The sequence below is a fragment of the Drosophila elegans genome, unplaced genomic scaffold, assembly GCF_018152505.1.
Source record: "Drosophila elegans isolate 14027-0461.03 unplaced genomic scaffold, ASM1815250v1 contig_149, whole genome shotgun sequence".
Taxonomy (NCBI): Eukaryota; Metazoa; Arthropoda; class Insecta; order Diptera; family Drosophilidae; genus Drosophila; species Drosophila elegans.
Genome location: NW_024545513.1, coordinates 6,089,933 through 6,112,403, shown reverse-complemented (window position 1 = coordinate 6,112,403; position 22,471 = coordinate 6,089,933). Strand labels below are relative to the sequence as shown.

The 22,471-nt window shown below is 37.9% G+C and overlaps 1 protein-coding gene across 2 annotated transcripts in view; it reads right to left on the bottom strand.

The window, feature by feature from the left end:
* The window catches only part of LOC108149868 (mucin-5AC), a 31,168-nt gene extending 10,580 nt beyond the window's left edge, over window positions 1-20,588 (bottom strand). Inside the window, exons 1-2 of one of the 2 annotated variants that reach the window (XM_017277750.2) lie at window positions 20,495-20,588; window positions 20,048-20,203 (exon numbers count right to left, since the gene is read on the bottom strand). In XM_017277750.2, coding sequence (XP_017133239.1) covers window positions 20,048-20,128 — 81 coding nt within the window. In that variant the 5' untranslated portion in view covers window positions 20,129-20,203; window positions 20,495-20,588. The remainder of the gene's footprint in view (window positions 1-20,047; window positions 20,204-20,494) is intronic. The other variant, XM_017277751.2, reaches the window with a different exon arrangement.
* Between the last annotated feature and the right edge of the window lie 1,883 nt (window positions 20,589-22,471).

Genomic DNA, 22,471 nt, shown 5'->3' with positions numbered 1-22,471 from the left:
ATTATAAAACCAATGTCGTTAGAATCAAACATTCTTACCAGATGGAAATTCTGAAGCTACAGAAAGTGCAGCATGCAGTTATTTATATTGGGGGCAGTTTAAAGCAGTTTAAAAGCACTAAGGTTTTTGTAATCAAAAAGGTGACGGTAAATAAAATAATAAAAACACTTGAGAATGGTTCAAAATTCAAGAAGATAAATAATTTTTTCTGGGAAATTATACGCATCAGTTGTGCCTTTAAAATTTCTAAAATATGTCGAATTATTTGGATACACCGGAAAACAATTTATGAGTTTTAGCAAGGACTATAGAACTGTAAACTGGAACTGCAGCAGATGTTCTGTTGCCGCCGTTTGTTGACTTTTATATTTTTTTCCTTTTTTTTTTTTGCTTTTTTTTAAACTTTTCTTGTGCTTTTTGGAGACTCCGCAGCAACTTGCTGTGCAAACAATTCCGCGTTTGCTACTTCTTTTGCAACGCCTCCTGCTGATGTTGCTGTTGTTCATGACAATGTTGCTGTTGTTGCTGCTGATGTTGCTGCTGTTGCTGCTGCTGTTGTTTGTCTGCTGTTTTTCCCCTAGTTATGCTTTGTTTGTAATTATGATGAAGACATCCTGTGGAAGCGCGGGCGGAGCCGAGTACAAATTAAACAAAAGAATAAGTGAAATCACAAAGCGCTGCAAAAGACTTCTTTGTGTTTGTATAATTTTTGTATTTGCATTTGCATTTGCATTTTATGAAAGTGAAGCGTATAGTAGAGCGGGTAACTAGTTAGGACATTGTATCCCCTCCCTTTTTCCCCAGACGCAACGCAATTTGCCGTGTGGATTTCCCTGAAAAAGTGCTCGGTTTGCACCTTTTAATCATGGTGAACAGCAGGGTTTTTATGTTATGGTACTTTTGAGCAGAGAAGGAAATAATGTGCAAAGCACTTGAAACCAAACATTTAGCAAAAGGATTTAATGAGATCACAAACTTTTAAAGTACTTTAAAAGGATGTTTTAAGAACTTGCAGTTAGGCATGTTTATTTTGAGAACGCATATAAGCATGGCAAAAGTACTTAAACTTTTAAAAGCGTCGCATATAAAGCTTTTTCATTGGAGAGGCGGTAGTGAATAAGTTGAACAATTATTAAAATACCCTTCTTTATAATCTCCATATTATCACTCTTGATTAAATTCATTACATATTAAAGTACATATATATATATTATATATATATATATAATTCATTTAATTGATTACATTGTGAAGTAGATATTCCAGAGCTGTTAAATATCAATTTGTTAAATCACCATCGGAAATTAAAAGCTTTCACTTAGACGGCATTTGAACAACCCAGAAATGCTGCACAATCCCAATTTTTTTCAGGACTTTAAGGTCTTTAACACGTTTATCATCCTAAGAATTTGTATTCAAGCTTCAGTGTCTTCCTTTTCTCCTTCAGAGTCGGACATTTTTCCGTAGTTACCATGCGCTCTTAGCCATCAGTTAAAACTGTATTATTTGCATACTACCTCAGCTCTGATCCAAAACAAATTGTGAATGCATAATGTGAGTTGATTTATCCCTTTTGATAACGTTAACATGCCCCATTCTCCATTCTATGTTCGCCAAACTTAGTTCACCTTCGCTGTCAGTCAGCTCAAAGGGAAATATTTTCATTTTGCTCTCCTTTATTGGCTTTTTACCAAGTACTCGAGCGATTATAATGGAGCCAAGGATGATGAGGATGGGTATGAGGATGACGATGCGGATTGGGGGCGGCACTTTGGCCCGGGGTGTCAACACAATCAGCGCCTGCGGCACCTTCAAGTGGCTCCAATCTTGGCCCGAGTCGTGCGTGAATCATAAGTATCTTGTCCCAGCACAAGCGACTGTATCCATTTACATACATACATATGTATATATACAGATATATGCAGAAGTATGCTAATGTGGCAGCCGCAAAATGGGGCGCGTTTAAAAATCAAATACGCCCGATGGCGCTTGATGGGTGTGTGTCTGTGTGTGTGTGTGTGTCTGGGTGTGTGTGTGCATTAGCAATCCTTTTGATATATTGGCATATATTTTATACCACCTGACTTCATGTTTATACCCTTGCAGAGGGTATTATAATTTCAGTCAGAAGTTTGCAACGCAGTGAAGGAGACGTTTCCGACCCTATAAAGTATATATATTCTTGATCAGCATCACTAGTAGAGTCGATCTAGCCATGTCCGTCTGTCCGTCCGTCTGTCCGTCTGTCCGTCTGTCAGTCTGTCCGTCTGTCCGTCTGTCCGTCCGTTTATATGCAAACTAGTCTCTCAGTTTTAAAGCTATCTGCATGAAACTTTCCCAAAAGTTGTCTTTCTATTGCAGGTAGTATATAAGTCGGAACGAGCCGGATCGGACGACTATAGCATATAGCTCCCATAGGAACAATCGGAAAAATAATTGAAAAAAAATTATAACTTTGCTGTTTTTTAATTTTTTGTTTTGTTCTTCGACATAGAGCAATGGTTAAATATTTCAGAATTATGGTTAAAATTTCATCAAAATCGGACGACTATAGCATATAGCTCCCATAGGAACAATCGGAAAAATAATTGAAAAAAAATTGTAACTTTGCTGTTTTTTAATTTTTTGTTTAGTTCTTCGACATACTGCAATGGTTAAATATTTCAGAATTATGGTTAAAATTTCATCAAAATCGGACGACTATAGCATATAGCTCCCATAGGAACAATCGGAAAAATAATTGAAAAAAAATTATAACTTTGCTGTTTTTTAATTTTTATACCCTTGCAGAGGGTATTATAATTTCAGTCAGAAGTTTGCAACGCAGTGAAGGAGACGTTTCCGACCCTATAAAGTATATATATTCTTGATCAGCATCACTAGTAGAGTCGATCTAGCCATGTCCGTCTGTCCGTCCGTCTGTCCGTCTGTCCGTCTGTCAGTCTGTCCGTCTGTCCGTCTGTCAGTCTGTCCGTCTGTCCGTCTGTCCGTCCGTTTATATGCAAACTAGTCTCTCAGTTTTAAAGCTATCTGCATGAAACTTTCCCAAAAGTTGTCTTTCTATTGCAGGTAGTATATAAGTCGGAACGAGCCGGATCGGACGACTATAGCATATAGCTCCCATAGGAACAATCGGAAAAATAATTGAAAAAAAATTATAACTTTGCTGTTTTTTAATTTTTTGTTTTGTTCTTCGACATAGAGCAATGGTTAAATATTTCAGAATTATGGTTAAAATTTCATCAAAATCGGACGACTATAGCATATAGCTCCCATAGGAACAATCGGAAAAATAATTGAAAAAAAATTGTAACTTTGCTGTTTTTTAATTTTTTGTTTAGTTCTTCGACATACTGCAATGGTTAAATATTTCAGAATTATGGTTAAAATTTCATCAAAATCGGACGACTATAGCATATAGCTCCCATAGGAACAATCGGAAAAATAATTGAAAAAAAATTATAACTTTGCTGTTTTTTAATTTTTTTTTTAGTTCTTCGACATACAGCAATGGTTAAATATTTCAGAATTATGGTTTAAATTTCATCAAAATCGGACGACTATATCATATAGCTCCCATACAAATAATAAAAATATATAAAAGAACAATCAAATAATTAAGCTGCAAATCGTCATAGCTTCAATGTTTTTAAACATATTCGCAAGTAAATCATAATTTTAATGTTTTCAAAAATATTTAATTCTTGCGATAGCTGCAAGGGTATATGAACTTCGGCTTGCCGAAGTTTGCTTTCTTTCTTGTTTTTTTAGTTCTTCGACATACAGCAATGGTTAAATATTTCAGAATTATGGTTTAAATTTCATCAAAATCGGACGACTATATCATATAGCTCCCATACAAATAATAAAAATATATAAAAGAACAATCAAATAATTAAGCTGCAAATCGTCATAGCTTCAATGTTTTTAAACATATTCGCAAGTAAATCATAATTTTAATGTTTTCAAAAATATTTAATTCTTGCGATAGCTGCAAGGGTATATGAACTTCGGCTTGCCGAAGTTTGCTTTCTTTCTTGTTTTTTTTTATTTAGCTGAAATTCTTCCACAAAAGCTGGCAAGTCAAGCGGCTTAGTTATGAATTAGCAATGTGATTTTTGAGTTTTGTACTTCCTCTGCGTTCGGTGCTGCTGCTGCTGCTGCTGCTTCTGCCATTTTTCGCTCACCTCTGCTTGGGAGCTTATGTTTCTGATGATTTACACCCCATAAGGTTGGCCATTATGCTAATGAAGCGTCTGGAGCCACGGAGTGGGGCGACCAGGCATTATGTACTTGTATGGCAATAATTTCTGCCCACGGTGCGTATGAGCGATGGCAGGCAAGAAGGAATGTTCAGACTTGCCTCGATTGGCAATCAAAAATAAGTAGAAAAGCAGAGGTTATGGTACACAGGGAAAAAAATTAATGAAAGATGACGAAGAAATTGCAAATGCTTTGTTTTAAGTACTATTGTTAAAAACGCATTGTACTGAACAATTTTTATACCTTTACAGAGGGTATTATAATTTCAGTCAGAAGTTAGTTATTTTGTACAGCTGGCAACCTATACCATCCGTCCCTGATCGATTTAAAACAATTAATTTTGTTTTGACACAAAAACAGAATTTAGAAAAACGTTTTTTAAAAAATTTATTTTGGTCCAAATTTCTGACTTTTTTGTAAGGGGGTACATCATAATTTTTTGCAGAAATTTGAAAATCTGAAAATTTTTTAACTGTGAATGCCATTCGATTGGAAATTTTATTACGAATTCAACGGTGTATGACATTCCACATTTTGACCATTATTTCCCAGGGTTTTGACACAAAAACCAAGTTTTTAATTTTTTTTTTGGGATTTTGGGCGATTTTTCAAACAAAATTATTTCTGAGGAGACTTTTTGTTGTAACTTTGCCAAAATAAGACCCAAAGTCAAAAGAGTTACTATTTTGAACAGCTGGCAACCTATACCATCCGTCCCTGATCGATTTAAAACAATTAATTTTGTTTTGACACAAAAACAGAATTTAGAAAAACGTTTTTTAAAAAATTTATTTTGGTCCAAATTTCTGACTTTTTTGTAAGGGGGTACATCATCATTTTTTGCAGAAATTTGAAAAACTGAAAAATTTTTAACTGTGAATGCCATTTGATTGGAAATTTTATTACGAATTCAACGGTGTATGACATTCCACATTTTGACCATTATTTCCCAGGGTTTTGACACAAAAACCAAGTTTTTAATGTGTTTTTTGGGATTTTGGGCGATATTTCAAACAAAATTATTTCTGAGGAGTCTTTTTGTTGTAACTTTGCCAAAATAAGACCCAAAGTCAAAAGAGTTGCTATTTTGAACAGCTGGCGACCTATACCATTCGTCCCTGATCGATTTAAAACAATTAATTTGGTTTTAACACAAAAACAGAATTTAGAAAAACGTTTTTTTAAAAATTTATTTTTGTCAAAATTTCTGACTTTTTTGTAAGGGGGTACATCATCATTTTTTGCAGAAATTTGAATATCTGAAAATTTTTTAACTGTGAATGCCATTCGATTGGAAATTTTATCACGAATTCAACGGTGTATGACATTCCACATTTTGACCATTATTTCCCAGGGTTTTGACACAAAAACCAAGTTTTTAATGTGTTTTTTGGGATTTTGGGCGATTTTTCAAACAAAATTATTTCTGAGGAGACTTTTTGTTGTAACTTTGCCAAAATAAGACCCAAAGTCAAAAGAGTTACTATTTTGAACAGCTGGCAACCTATACCATCCGTCCCTGATCGATTTAAAACAATTAATTTTGTTTTGACACAAAAACAGAATTTAGAAAAACGTTTTTTAAAAAATTTATTTTGGTCCAAATTTCTGACTTTTTTGTAAGGGGGTACATCATCATTTTTTGCAGAAATTTGAAAAACTGAAAAATTTTTAACTGTGAATGCCATTTGATTGGAAATTTTATTACGAATTCAACGGTGTATGACATTCCACATTTTGACCATTATTTCCCAGGGTTTTGACACAAAAACCAAGTTTTTAATGTGTTTTTTTTGGGATTTTGGGCGATATTTCAAACAAAATTATTTCTGAGGAGTCTTTTTGTTGTAACTTTGCCAAAATAAGACCCAAAGTCAAAAGAGTTGCTATTTTGAACAGCTGGCAACCTATACCATTCGTCCCTGATCGATTTAAAACAATTAATTTGGTTTTAACACAAAAACAGAATTTAGAAAAACGTTTTTTTAAAAATTTATTTTTGTCAAAATTTCTGACTTTTTTGTAAGGGGGTACATCATCATTTTTTGCAGAAATTTGAATATCTGAAAATTTTTTAACTGTGAATGCCATTCGATTGGAAATTTTATCACGAATTCAACGGTGTATGACATTCCACATTTTGACCATTATTTCCCAGGGTTTTGACACAAAAACCAAGTTTTTAATGTGTTTTTTGGGATTTTGGGCGATTTTTCAAACAGAATTATTTCTGAGGAGTCTTTTTGTTGTAACTTTGCCAAAATAAGACCCAAAGTCAAAAGAGTTACTATTTTGAACAGCTGGCAACCTATACCATTCGTCCCTGATCGATTTAAAACAAATAATTTTGTTTTGACACAAAAACAGAATTTAGAAAAACGTTTTTTAAAAAATTTATTTTTGTCAAAATTTTGGACTTTTTTGTAAGGGGGTACATCATCATTTTTTGCAGAAATTTGAAAATCTGAAAAAATTTTAACTGTGAATGCCATTTGATTGGAAATTTTATATGAACTTCGGCTTACCAAAGTTTGCTTCCTTTCTTGTTTTTCTAGGTTTTGTAGTTCAATGAAGTTTTTAAAGAGCTTTTTACATACTTTTAATTTTATAAATAATATTTTGAAATTTCTATGATCATTATGCTGCTTATGGAATATTTTCTTAGCATGAATTGAAATGATTGTTTTTGTTTTCTTTACTAAACGAAATTTTTTTTTTAATGAAAGTATTTAACCTTATTTTTATATGCTTTGAATTTAATAAGCTAACATTTTGCATATTCTAGGATCATTGTATTTCTAAGGAAACTTTTTTAAGCATCATTTGAAATGATTCTTTTTGTTTTCTTGTTTTTCTTTTGTTTTTTTAAGGAGCATTTTTTATATTGAAATTTTATTTAATGAAATCCCATTGCCGAAAGTCTAGCTCATTATATTTGTCGCATGTTTTTCTGTGCAATTGAAAATGAAAACGGATGGCGGGACCATCGAAAAGCTGCAGCTCGTGTTGGAGTGGCTCCTCCGTTAGCTGCTCAATTTGTCGATGCTGCGTTCGAGCATCCTCGATGTGCGTCAAGTGGCAATTGTGCAGCCAGCAAAGCACCCACGGCCACCCACTCCACATCACGCCACCTGGAATTTCACCCCACCGACGACAGGTGGTTTAGAAAAGTGGGGCCGTAGGTTGTATAAATAACGATGACGCTGGGTGGCAAAGAAAGAAAAATATGCACAGAAATAAATGAAACGAGAGCGTGACCCGTCGCCTTGTATAAAATATATCGTGATGTCACATTGCCGCTGCAATGTCCTTGGCAGGTCACCATCCCTCCTGCCATTCCTGCCATTTTCCACCCATTTCCACCCCCTAAGACAGACAGTGGGACATGTAATTGTAACAGACTGTGCCAAAAACAGCGGCAACAAAGCCGTTTTTACCCACCCACAGCCCGACACCCCTTGGAAAGCCAACAATGGACAAGGACGAAGGATAAAACACCACCCACTACTATCCAAAGGAAAATGGGGAAGGGGGAAAGGAGGAAGGAGGAAGGAGAAAGGGAAGCGAAGCTGCAGCTGTCAACTGTCGCGCTTGCTTACATGCACGGAAAATTTATTAAAATTGAAGACAACCTGCACTGCACTGCACTGCTGGCAAGTCGTTTTGTCAGTTTGTCACAGTGTCAGCCATTCAGCCATTCAGCCATTCAGCCAGTCAATCCATCAGTCAGTCAGTCATTCAGTCATTCAGTCAGCCAGTCATTCAGTCATTCTGCAGATGAGTGCGTGACACGAGGGCTTAAGGGGATTAAGAGAGGGCGAGATATGGCGGGAAATTGCAATCTGGCCAGTCAATCAGTGAGGTGAGACAAATGGAGAAAATGGGGAAAATGCTGCAATGGGGACATCTCGATAAAAAGATGCAGAATTCTCGAGAGCTTATATCTTTATAAAAGACAAGTTAGAATGCAGCAAATTCGAGTATTTAAGGGTTATACATATGTATATGAAGATTTAAAACCTACCTTAATATAATATAATATTTTTTTTATTAATTTAGAATTTAGAAAAGAAATCAATCTCGATATAATATATATAGAAAATTTAAAATAAAGTAATTCCTTGCAAATTTTTCAAGAAACACACATACATTTATATTTCTTAATAATACTAAATCAAGAAGCCTCAATAAACCTTCAAGAAAAGGCATTACCTTTAAAATGCGATAATTTTTTAACGAAATTTTATTCAGACACCATTTTGCAATGCCAAAAAGCACTTAAGAAAATGTTTGCAGCCTCAAAATAAGATGATTTGGTGCGCTTCATGGGTTAATGGGGCAAATGGGGCCGCCAATTAGATGGCGAGAAGGACATGGACAACGGCATGTGTTATGGGTGCAGTCCCAAGGATAACATCGTAATTTGTTGTGCATCGCCTAATCCTTGCGCTACTTTCGAGCCAATGTGAATTATGCGCACTTAAGTCAACTCTTTGCCGCACCCCAGGACACGAACACATCCAAGCACATCCTGCCACACGGATTCACAGTTGCTTGCTTCTCTGTGTGTTGGTGTGTGTCTGTTTGAGTGTCTGTGTGTGAGTGTGTGTGTGTGAATTTTCCACCGCTTGTATTTTTGCAACCAGCTTAAGAGATTTTATGCAGCTAAAACAGGGGGAAGAGGGGTGATGGTGTTGCAATTCTCATTGCCAAGACGTTCCGAATGGCAGCTGAAAAGAAATTAAATTTCTCAGCGAAAAAAGGCAAGGAAATGGCAGTGAATTCCAACGAAATTCGTTGACAGGTGCCCCTTACTGTTATTCCTGCAATCAAGCCAAAGAAGATTATATGGAAAAACCCAAATCAAATAGAACCAATTTCAGCTTACATTCATTCCTGCACAATTATTCGCATAATAAAAAAATGTGCACTTAACTGCTGTGGAAAGTCAATTTCAAAATCAATTTAAGTCCTATACAATTATTCAGTTAACCAAAGAAACCCTGCACCTAAATAAGCTATAAAAATAAATAAAATAAATGGAAAATAAATAAATTGGATTTAGATTATCCTCAAATAAATAGCAGTGTACTTAGTTTCTCATCAAATTAATTCACACATAATTAAGAGTTCCTATTTCGGTAAAACCCAAATTTAATTATTAGTATTCTGACTATCTAAATTGCTTCATAAAAACCATTTGATATTTTAATACATCAATTAAAATTGTCAATTTCTTACAGTGCAGCCAACTTGACTGCAGTGAACTAAACTAAGCTGAAGAGAATTCGCTGGGGAAGCCCAGCTGAAGCAGTTAAAGTTTCTAATTGAAATTGAAACAGAGCGGCGGACAACGGACAACGCTTAACGGACAAGAAAGGCTGCCAGTTGCTGGGTTCCTGTGAAGAAAGTACAAGAAAGTACTAACCAGGGGATGGCTAAAGATGATTGCCAAGCGGCAGGACCAGGACTCACACTCCTCCTGCTGCTGCAGCTATGCAAATTGATTAGCGAAAATGAAATCGCAGGCAGCCGGAGGCAGGGTGGCTAAATGCGAAATGGAGGTGCAAGTGCAAGGCAAGTTTGCAAGGAGTTTCTGGGAAGCTTTACGCAGCATTATCCTTTTTCATCGCCTCCATCCCGTTTTGCCCAGGGAGCAGCAGATTGTCATTGGATGACGGGGCACAGACTTTGGCTTTATGTACTATACTCCCGGATTGGCATCTGTTCAATTTATAAAATGTGCTGGCCCAGCAAGCAGCTTAAATTTAAGGCAGCATAAATAAATATCAAACATCAGCACTGAATAATTCAAAGCGCTTAATTATTGAAACAGCTTACGGACAACATTTAAATAAAGCGTTTGCTATCTTATTGCTTGTTTTCTTGCCTTTGATAGTCCCATGAATTTTATAAAAATCATGTTTGCACTGCAAAATATTGCAGAAGAGATTTACAAAATATCAGCAATAAATACTGGTAGTTTTTTGTTGCTAAATATTTTACAGATATAGACCTAGGAATTACAAATAGTAGACACTTTCTCGCGCAGTGTATGAAAACCTGCCCAGAAGCGGGTGAAAAGTAATCTCTGGTTAAGTTAGTGCTGTTGGCGACTCCAGTCCATCGATATCATAAAGTTTTCGATGAAAAGTTGATTGCGGGAGATTTAAGTTTGCAGCCCTGCCTCCCGAAAAAAAGTGCTGATAATCCCGAATCCCGTGCCCCCTTTTCGACCACCACCTTCAAAGTTGGCAAATCGTTGCATAAACTTTTGCCTGCTCCAAGGAAACTAAGTCCTTCCGCACCGCATCCCAAATCCCTGCAGGGAATAGGTGATGCAACCGTGGCACGCCCCCTTTCAGTCCCTCAGCGCCTGCTTCTTTGGTGGAATCCAATATCATGGCCTAGATAAAACTTGGACAGCTTGCGGATTCGCTTCGATTTCTAATTAAAAGCGCAGAAACTTTTGGTCCGCAACATTTTGGCCAGATGATCGCAATCGAAATTGTCGCACATTATGCAGGGTAAGTTGGGATACAGGGTACAGGGTGGCCTGGCTATAAAGCAACCGCAACATGGCCGAAATGAAAATGTGCAGCGGAGGACAAAAGCGAATGCCGAAAGGCAGCAAGGCAGAAAGTCGCCTGGGAAAAGTTTCTCAACTTTTGTCACATTTAATTAACATGAATCAATGGCTCATCCTGATGGGAAGGGGATTTATTTTGACGCTGGTGGGGCAGAGACATACACAGATTTTCGTTCTGGGAGCTTAAAGCAATGGGAACGAAAATATCTTGGGGAAAATAAAAATAATCGATTGGGAATTATTCAAAAGCAGACACTTTATTATTGTTTTAAATTCGTAGTCAATTTATTTAAAATGCTTTCATTACTTGTTGTTTTTTGTTTAGTTGATTAAAATGTGAGATAAATTTATTTAGTAAAAAAAAATGTTGGTAAGATTTTAATTTTATCAATTGCTCAGGTTTGTTTACTAAAATGTAGCAATTAATATTTAGTTTGTGAAACTGGAAAGAGATAAAATTATTAGAAAAATATGTTGTTAAGCAATGCTAAGTATAATGTTCAGGAATGTTTTGCAATTTAAATGGTTTAATAATTTGTATAGATTTGAATAAATATTTGTTGAAAAGGCGGCTTAATTTGTGTATCCCCTTGCCCACGCCCCTGTTTTGTTGGGTGGCGAAAGCGGAGGACCCGATTTCAATGCTCAGGCACGCAAACCAAAATTTATTGGGCACACCAGCTCGGCTGCAATAAACTTGAAATTTTCATGCCAACGACTCATTTAACTTGAGCACTGAATTAACAATTTATGCGTGTATGAGTGTGTATCGGCTTTATTTTACATATATGCATGGTAATATGTGTGTGTGCGTGAGTGTGAGTGTGCGGATGTGGGTGTGTGAGTTTTATGACTTAACCGACACAAATTACTTAATGCCGTTCGTTCTTTATTGTTCAATTATTAAACAAGGCCTGAAGGCATAAAAAAGTTTAACACACATTAGATGCCCATGTGGTGTGCGGCCCATGTGTTGTTGGGCTTAATCAGGCAGCTCGCCAGCAAAATGTTAAAGTGCCCCGATTAATGGGCCAGCATTTGTTATCAATGATGCCCAAGTGAACGATAATGTTTCAACAACAAGGACCCCAGATGGGCCGATGAAAGGGGGTGGCATTCTATCTCCTGCCCATTATACACAAACAACTGCAGACTCATCATCATTATCGTCCTCATTATCGTCCTTGTCAATTGCGATTATGTTGATGCGAACATCGGGGATAAGGCCGAAAATGTTCCCATAGATTGCGTTCAAGGCTTTGCGATACTTATAAAAATAAAGGTCTTGAAAATTTAAAGATTCATTTATTATTATTTCATATCATCATTTAGTTTTCTTACATTTTTGAAAGCTTGAGTTTATTTTACTGTGAACTAAGGTAAGGCTTTTTTTGTTTTTAGAATTTTATAATACTTTTTCTCGATCAATTTGCTGTTCATTTTTTTTTAATTAATAGCTTTCTTAAATTATTAATAGTTTTAGGTTAATTTACTTTTAACTACAAAAATGTAAATAGCAGAAAAATTTTTTGCTTTTAAAATTGAAAATTACGATTATTAATGACTGTTAAAATATAGAAAGATAATTTTTGTATATCTCTGTATTTAGATAATTTTTCATAATCAATTTGCTGTTCCTATTTTTCCTGACTTTTTCCAGTGTCACTATCATAATGTCCGACACATTAATATATGCTTGGGTCAAACTTTTGGCCAAGACCAAATTTCCTCAAATTAATCCTGCTCTTGATGTAAATGTATGCATATACATATATCCTGCTGCCCTTTGGGGGCCTTCTGTCTGCGTTTTGGTGATTAAAAACACACACTCGCTCACACAGCACTTTTATTTACTGTTAATTAATTCGTAATGTAATCTTGTTGGCAGTTTTTCAGCTCTGCTCGGTTTTTGCAAGGCTTTTTGCAAATGTACGTGTCACAAAAGCCCACCTGTCTCAGCCGCTTTGCCCACGTTTTTGTACTCGGTTATTTTTTTTTTTTCAACCAGACGTGGCAGGACCTCAAAGCGCCAGCTTCTAATTTGCTGCTAAATGGAAGCGAAAACGCTTTGTTTGTGCATAACGAGGCGTGCAGTGGCCCAAACAAAAGGGGCATAAGCCAGTCAGAGTGAAAAAGGGGCAAAAGCGGGGGGGCTTTTGTCCCCTCGTCAGCGAGGATGAAGACTGCACTTTGCCCGCATCCAGCGAAGGACAAAACCCCCCAACCCCCCTTCCCCACACACACACCCACACCCACTAAACGGGGTCAAAGGGCGTTTGGGGAAAGGGGAGGGCGGGAAAAGGGGGCGTGGTGGCAATCGAGTTGATTACCACGCGAATGCCGAACAAAAGACAATGGACCGTGCAACGAATAAATGGAGGGGGTGGCTATGAACTATGAAGGGTTTGTGCAAAAGTGAAGGGGCTTAGAAAAAAAAACGCGGGGAGCTGCTAGAGATCCACGTGCCAATTGCTTCATTATTTGCACATTTTCAACTCAATAACATTCGCCCGCAAGAAAAAAGCAGGGAATCCCTCGAAAGAATGCCAAAAACTTAGCTTAAAGTTACGGCAAAAGTGGTGTAACTAAGCTACAGGTATTTCTCAGCAATGAAAGGTAGAATTAATGTCCAGATTCCTGAGGAGCTTTATTAACTTTCACACTTTATTTGAAATCGTTGTACTACAAATAGCTATATTAGTAATAAAATGGTATTAATTCATTATTAATCTTATATATTTTAAAAGGCAATAAAATGGAACTTCAAAATTCTTTAAGCAAAAAAATAGAAAAATCAAGTAATATATTTTTTAGAATCTCAAGTTACTGTGTACCTCCAAATGTTTATGTATTTTACATTTAACATTTTAATCTGTATTAAGTTTAAAGTTTTTATTTGTAAAGTAGTGCCTATCTAATTTTCTAAAATAAGACTAAATCGGAAATCTATGCAACAAAATTCTCAGTATCTTTTTGTCTACCAATTCCCAGATACAATCTATGTTCGTAACAATCTCACGAATTTCACGCTCATATCGTTGGATACCGCAGTGCAAATATGTATATTGTTTATCCTCGTTAACCTGTGTCCTGGCCAAACACATCGACACACACAGTCACACGGTCGAGAAGAGCAAGCATCTAATATCTATGGGGCGTCCATTGCGGCAGGCAAACATTTGCGTAACCTCCACAAATCCCCCTCTCCCCCCGCCCACCTTTGCCTGGCCTAACAATTTCTTAATTACGTTTGTCAACATTCGAGGATTGCACTACTGACCACAGAGCAGCACAAACATTGCCGCTCCACACCGATGCCAGTGCATTCCGCATTGCGAATGCTGAATTTCAAACTCCGAGCTCTAAATTACGAACTTTGATGCCCGATGGTCTGTATTTCTAATCGGGTTAATCACTCGGTGGCCAAGGGACCAACAAAAAGCCAGCGGCCAAGAAATACTTAATTTATATAAAGTCGATTGACGTTCAATTGGAAATGCAATTGACATATGTTATGTGCCTTTTTTCAGTTATTTAGAGGTCGTACATTTGATGTTTTAATGTTTATGGTTTAACATAACTCAAAATTGCATTAAGAACATGGTTTTTAGTTTTTTAATTTTTAAACTTTGGAAGATAAGATCCCACAATTTAAAACAAGTTTCTATGTGCTTAGAATGTTGTTTTCTGCGTCAAAAAAATTATCTGATAAATTTGCAGAAAGGTAACTCCTATTGCCTCGTTAAGTGTGTAGCTTTGTCTCCTCTGCATCCGCATGAATATATATGTTATTATATACAAGTATTTTAAAAAATGAGATTCGCAACACAACTCGCAGATTGGCCTAAACGATGTGTCAACATATCTCAACTATCTGACGCATTTTCCCATTTTGCATTCCGTCGAAAAGTTTGCCTTGGCTTTGAAGCTGCCGGCAATCAGCTGATGAAGCTGAATGCAAACACTTTTCAACTTTTCAATAGTCGTGGTGAGGCGAAGATAAAGCAATTATTCTAAAGTTGCCCTTGCCAAAGAACCAGAGGAAAAGCGCATACATTCCCCGGCACTCGCACATTGAGTTATCGTGTGTGTTGAAAACTCTGTCCCAGAACGCTGATAATTTTATAAATTAAGCAAAATTAACACGTCATCGTGGGACATTTTGTGTTTTCCCCCCCTCCGCCATACATATTCGTTGAATATTAAAATTCAACGAGGCCAGAGTGCTCACTCATGTTCTCACTCACCCTGGGATTTCCATGGCAATCAAGTTTAACCAGAATTTCCCACTTAAGCCATCAGCTTCAGTGGAGTTTTTTGGGCTGCCAGCTGCCTTCGCTTCTTTACCTTTTGTGTCCCAGTTGACCTGGTTGCCCATTGTCCCCATTGTCCTTGCCCGGGGAATATATATACGTATATGTCAGCTATTTGATGGTCCATCTGTTTATCCGACTGTCTATCTGTCACTCTGTTTGTCCCTTTGTCCATTTGTGCATTTGTTCGTTTGTCCGTTGGTTCGTTTGTTCGTTTGTCCGTTTGCCAGTTGGTTCGTTGGGCGCCAACTTTGTTAATGTGCTGCTGGATTGTCTACGACGCTTAGTGTATCCAAGGGAAGCCCAACTTTGAACAAAACCATGGGTGTTTGAAAACAATTGCTTGGGGATGAAATATCTTATTTGAAAGTGTGAAATTCTGCTTAACTTTAAACAATATTTTAACACTTTAAATAATATTTTTATTCAATATTTAAATTATTATTCCAGTTTTCATATAGAGTATAGAGCCATGCGCAACTCATTAAATAATGACTTTCTCCGTATTTTTTGATTGACTTGAAGGCTAGGTTTTTTTAAGGGAATAATACCAATGATTTGTGTGGGGAAAGTGGCCAAGGTTGGAACCGTTTTGCGGTCACTCAGCAGTTCATTTTTACCGCATTCCAATGTGATATCCGCTTCCGTTTCCGCTCTCGCATTTTCCGCTTTCCCATTTCCTTTGCTACTACCCACTCCCTCCCATTTTTTTTCAGCGGGTGCGAAGTAATTGGCTGCAAAAATGCTGCCATAAATCAAACCGATAATTATGTGGGCGACTGCGCAACTTTTTCGCACCAAACCAAAAACCATCATCGCAAATAACCGAAAAGTAAAAATACAAAAAATACAAAAAATACAAGAAGAAAAGAAAAGGGAGCCAGGCTCATTTTGATTGCCATCCATAAATTATGATTTGATGTGCGAAATAGTTGGGCGCCAGCAAGGCCGGATTGTCGGTGGGTGGTAGGTAAATGCAGCACAAGGTCGTGAGTTTTTTGTATTTCCCAATTCTTTTTTGCTTCTCGTCTCGCTTTGGCGCTGCCTTCTGTGTCTGCTGGCGGCCTTCGCCGCTCGCCAGTCGCGTCCTTGAGTGGGTGGTGCTCTGGGTGGCTGGTACTCTGGGTGGCGGAGAAAGTGAAACCGGGGCGGGGGCAACTCCAGGCTTTACTTTGTGGCCGTGGCATGATTAATTGCTCATTGTTGCGGCGGCCACATCGTAAATTGCTTTCACGTTTCGTGAATCTCGTGTCAGGCGCACGTGAATGCCATGAATAAGAGCGGAATGAAACGGAATGGAATCGGCCTAGAACTTTGTCAAAAGGATAAGGCTGCACTGGAAAAAAACTAACCAAATAGCACTAGTTTCGTTTCAAACTTTACCCCAATCTGTTGCGATTTTGAAGAGCCGTGTAAGAATTTTTTTTAACAACTACTACTTTACTATTTACAATAGAACCCTTCATTAGTTCAAGTCTCTTTTTAAAAATTGATTGACACTACTCAAGTTAACGCACTAACAAGCCACTAACGTCGGATATATAATATTTCTTTAAAATTGTTCCTTCATATTAAAAGTTATTTTCTCAGTGTTCTGAGACCGAATTTGGGATCATCTCGTGTCATCCAGGCAAACGTTTAAGGCGTTCCGCATTGTTTGTCTTCCTGCCCTGAGCTTTTTCCTCCGCCCGGCTAATGTTACATTATTAATGCATCTGCATGAAGCTTCCTCAAGCCTTCGTATGTAAATTAAGGCCCAGGCCAAGGGATTTTCCCACTTTCCCACCTAAAACCCACCCCCCTGAATTTCCTCGTTGCCAGGACGTGCTCACCGAAAAGGGCCAACAAGATGGGGAAACCAAAGCAAGAGTAATTCTTGTCTGTTACTCTAGAAGTGATAAATGATTGAGAAAATATTCGGATATATCGCAAATCCAGGCTGCCAAACTGGATTTGGCACAGCCCAAAATTTGCGTATAAGATTGCTACCATTTAATATGATGTATAAAGTGTATTGTTTGCCCAATCAAATCATCCCCCCAATGACCCCATTTCGACTAATTATTTTTTTTTATTTCCACATCTCATACTATAAATTAGTCTCATGGCAAACTCGTTAAAATTCCGCTTTCCCTTTGAGCAGCTTAACGCAGTAAGCGGGGATAATCCCAGAATGTGTTCATCTGCCATCATAATTAGTTCTTCGCAATGAATGTGAAATGTAAATTCAAGTGTTGTCATTGCCACTGCCATTTCACTTGTTCTCGCTTTGTTCACCTGTTTTTTCCCCAACCAATTACTGTGGCTGGCCCCCATAAAAAACTAAATTGAGCCAAGTATCTTTTGTTGCATATAAATGACCTTATAATATAGTGTGCAAGAGCTTTTTTTTTTTAATGCGCTCTAGTGGCTTTGACAAATACATTTTTTGAGTAATGTTTAATTACTAGAATTATGTATTTTTCATGTTTTGCATATGTTCATTTGGGTGGACCAGATTTGAATAGATATTTTAAGGGCTTCCTTTCTTAAGGTGTACCCAAAAAAAAATTGTTTTAAAAATTGGTTTCAGGGTCCGCGCATTGACTTTAAAGTTTATCACTCATACGTACTGTTGACCGTAAACCAAAAAATGTATTTTCATCAAGGTAGAGTAGGCTAATGAGTAATTGACCACCCTAATATTCAAATATTTACCATGAGTACTTATTCTAAACCCATTCATGGTTATTGAAAACTTTCGCTTAATTCGAGTACTATCAATGCTAGTTCCTCCAAAGTTGCTTATAAATCAGATTACTCTCTTATATGGAAACCGTAGGACTTGTCGCACTGCAAGGGAATTTGAGGCTAAACTTTCTTTCTTATAGAGCTTGGCGCCGTTGTAGCTGTGGTTGCTTTTGCTTTTGCTCTGGGTATTTCAGTTGGTGTTTTTCCGACCTAGCAATAGCAATCACGATAATAAGCATAAATAAAAGGCCAACAAAAAATTACACAGCCATAAAAAAGGGCAAATGGCATGAAAGCGAGTGAGCGAGCGAGCGAGCGTGGGGCTGCCAGCCATGGCCCAGACCCCAAGCTTCAACCCCAACCCCTCCATCACCATCCGTCTTTGCTGGCCAAGTGGAAGGGGCCAAATAGCCCAGACCAACCCAGACCAACCCAAACCCAAACCCAAACCAGACCCAACAAACAAACAAACAAACAAACGTCGAGAATGAGAACACAAACAAGTTCTGTAGTGGGCTGCAACCACTGAACAACCTCGTAAAAACTTATTTAATTTGTGATTTATATGAATAAAATTGTGTAGTAAATTCCCTGAAATTATTCATTTCGCAGCGCTTACGGGCTGGTGGACAGTTCGAAACAGGACAACTTGCTCGAAAAGAAAAAAGAAAATTACACAGCAAAAAAAAAAAAATCAATTACAGATTTTTACTCCAAGATATAGGCTGATTATTACAAATTAGCCAAATGAATCTCTGGGTAATTAATTGAAAAGCAAAAATGGATTTTTATGCTCTTGGCTTAAATTAATTTTTTAAATTGTGGGGCTAAGTACTTAGGCGTATTTAATAGTCTTTGATAAAATACAACTTTGAGCTACAATTGAACTAAAATATCATAGCACGCTTATAATTTTAAGAAGTCCTATTTAAATGTTTCAAAATCTTAAAATAATATAGCACATTTATAGATCATACTTTTATTTCAACTACCAAATACCCAAAATTTATTTCTGTGTACAAACTGTGATGGAGGAAAAAGGGGAAAAAGATGGGGTCGAATGGATAAACTGAGCACAAGACCAAAACAAGAACGCTGCCAAAATCAACTGCTGAGGAGACGGCGACAACAGCAACATCAAGTGTACCAGCAGCAACAACAGCAGCAACAACAGCAGCACCATCAACGACAACAGCAACACACAGAAATAAAAGAAAAGTTTTTGCTGGCTAACCAAAGAGTTTCACATTTTTGATTTACTCTCGAGCAGCAGAATCGTAACTTTTGCGCATATAAATTTAGGGCCAAGCGATGGTCAAACAACTCTCTACTATATTTTCCTCCGAAATTCCCTTCTCCTTAAAACAGAGACCCTAAATTATTTTAGCCTCCCCCAACCCCTTTTCGGCTTTCCTACGTCGAGACTTTTCCGGGGGATTTCGTTTTGTTCAAATGATTTTCGATTTCCAACTAACCGCAATTTGGTCTGGAAATTTCTGAGCTGACCCCAATGGGAGCGGTAAAATGCTGGGGTTTCGTCTTATGAATTTAGCAGTTTGAGATCTGGATGAGAATTTTCAAAAGAGACATTAGAAATAGCTTCTGACATTTATGCCATCGATTGGCCCGTAATTATTTAGCAATTTATTACCATTTATTCTTTCCAGGGGTGCCAGGTATCACTTACAAAAGTTGTGGAATAATTAAATAAACATTAAGTTGTTGGAAGGCTGCGGGCATTTTTAAAAGTACTTGTGTGGCTAATTGTTGTTTTTGCATTGTAAAGTTACATTAGATTTAAATGGCATGGCCCCAAGACATTTATTCTTATATGTATTTGCCAAGAAATTATAGAAATTGTTGTTTTAATGAGCCTGAAGTAAATTGTAGAAAATTACAAAGGACATGTTGGAGACGAAATGCAATTAACAGAATAAATACAAGTCAATTTAGAAAATTGTAATTATGTTGCGATTAAAAGTGTCTCACTCAAGCAATAAAATTAAACATTGAAATTAAAGGAGAGTTTTAATAATACAAATAATTAAGTAATTTCTTTGGTTTGGTGTTGATATTGGGGGGTCATATAATAATAATATAATATAAGTTCGGGAGTTTTGGGTAGCTGGGATGAGTAATATCATTTACTTACCGCTCTAGCATCGCATCGCATTCCGAGGCCGATTAGCAGGCAAAGTCCCAAAAAGGGCAGCAGGCAGCGGGGTCGCAGCATTTCTTAATATTTTTTAATTAATTTTTGTCTTGGTCTTTTTATACTTTTGTGGATGTTCTCAATTTTTGGCGCTCACTATAAAAAAAAGGAACAATTATCTTGACGGTTGTTCATTAACGCGTCGGCACGAAAGGATTTTATTGTTGAGGTCCTTTGAACACACACACACACACCCCCCTCTCCCCCTGTCAGCCTTCCTCCTTTTCTTTCTGCCCCCCCCCTCTACCCCACTTAAAAAATATTTTTGGGCTGTCCACGCGACAATAACAAGGTATAAAACATTTTGCCGGCTACGCGGCGACTTGTTTACTTTCACTAACACACACACACAGACACACAGACACACACACACACGCAGACACCTACGCTCGCAGGATATGAAATACAGAGAGAGAAAAACAGACAGAGGGAGAGCCTTTTCAGGAGCCCCAAAATCACAACGAACCGAACGCGCGCGCGGCACGAATTGTTCTGGCTGCTCGACGGCGAAACAGTTCCTTTTTAATGTCCTGCCACGGCGAATAGCGAATGCCTAAAGACGAATGGCGAGGGCGAAAGCTCTGCGGCGAATTGGGCTCCCTGCCGAGCGAACACGAGTTGGGGCGAAGCGAATGAAGTTTATAAAATGTACGTGACTGTGGCTCGCTTGGAGCATGAAGTGTGCTAAGCTTTGCTTCTAGTATGCCGCCCCCTCCCCCTAATCCCCCTTTTTTTTGCCACCCACGACCATGCCCCCATGCCCCCATGCCTCCAACCCCTCTTTTGCCTGTGCATTTGGCACAAAATGCTCAAGGACACTTGCCCAAAACTCGCACCAGGCCCAAAACCAACTGCTGCACCTGCAAAAATCCTGCGGCGTTCCAAAGAAAGGCAATTAAAATTCAGGAAGATTCTTAAGTCGTTATGGTTTTAAAACCAAAGCCGAAAATTTACACCTAACCATCAAAACTGTATAAAAGTACTGTCTATCTTTTGTCAAATTATTATTATTATTGTTATTATCATTATTATAAATAATAATAATTGTTCACAAACATATTTGAAACCTTCAAATGCAGAACAAATTAAATTAAGCAATTTCCAAAATGTATAAATTTTTAAATAAAAAAGAAAAAAATAGTTTTAGGCCAAAACCAACTACATGCACTAAACAATTAAAATATTGAAATACAATAACTTTCTGAATGTACTCCCAACTCCAAAAATAAAAATATTATCTCATATATCTCATATTTTCAGACAAATCTATCTAAAAACATAAAAACCCGGTAAGATTGAAATGAACCGAGTAATGAACAAAATAATCTTTAAATATGTTTCGATTTTAACAGTATTGTATTTATAAATAATTTTTTTTTTAATTTTAATAATCACTACCGAGTTTCTCTATGTGTACGACCCCCCCCGCAAGCCCATGTCGCCAACTAAAAATGGCGATGGGGGGCAGGACAAGGACTCTTAATGCTTTCATTGTGCAGCAATTCTTTATTTTTAGTTGATTTGCTTGGACATTTTCGGTTAGTTCTCCGTCTGTGTCTGACCTTGCCACCCACGCCGTTCTATCACCCACCACCCATCACCTACTGTTCACCGCCCGCCCAGCACTCCAATTAGAATTGTGTGTGTTTCCCGAGGTGGACAATGGCTGCCACTTGAACTTCACGCGCTCGATTTCACTTCCATAAGTTTCAGTGGCATAATCCCTGGCCAAGCCCCATATCCGCCCCACTTCTACTTCCACTTCCACTTCCACATCCACTTCCATTTCCACTTGCAGCTCCATGTGATGTCCCTGTCGATGTCGTTTGTGTAGTTTCCGTAGTTTAAGGATTACACTTGTCCGGTTACTACCCTTTCCCAGTAGGGATATCCATAGTTGGGCAATCGAAACACCCATGCAAATTGGGGCAGGGCATTCCATGTTCGTGGTGTCACTACCACGGAATATACACATATATTTGCCCAGCCAGGAGTCCGCTGTTGTGGTGCCGCCATAGATGTTGTGTCGCATTCGGATCCAAGGATCCAAGTATCCAATCTTAAGCCGCCCTAATACCTTTCCTAATGGCTCCAATGCTCTCCATTAGCGCTACTGGACGCCACTTAATGCCACACGTAGTCCGAATGGAAATGCGACCTACTCGACGGCATTAGAGTGGGGTAGTCCTTGGATAGGTTGGTTAGGGTAGGTGGGTGGTCAAAGTCGGAGTCGGAGACCCATCCCCATGCGACATCGGCTGTTCTGCTCTGTTCTGTTATGTGCGGCACCCCGGGTTGATTGGTTAATCAATGCAAAACATCGCAGTCTCCGGACCTCATCAACACAATGGACCCGCTAATGCC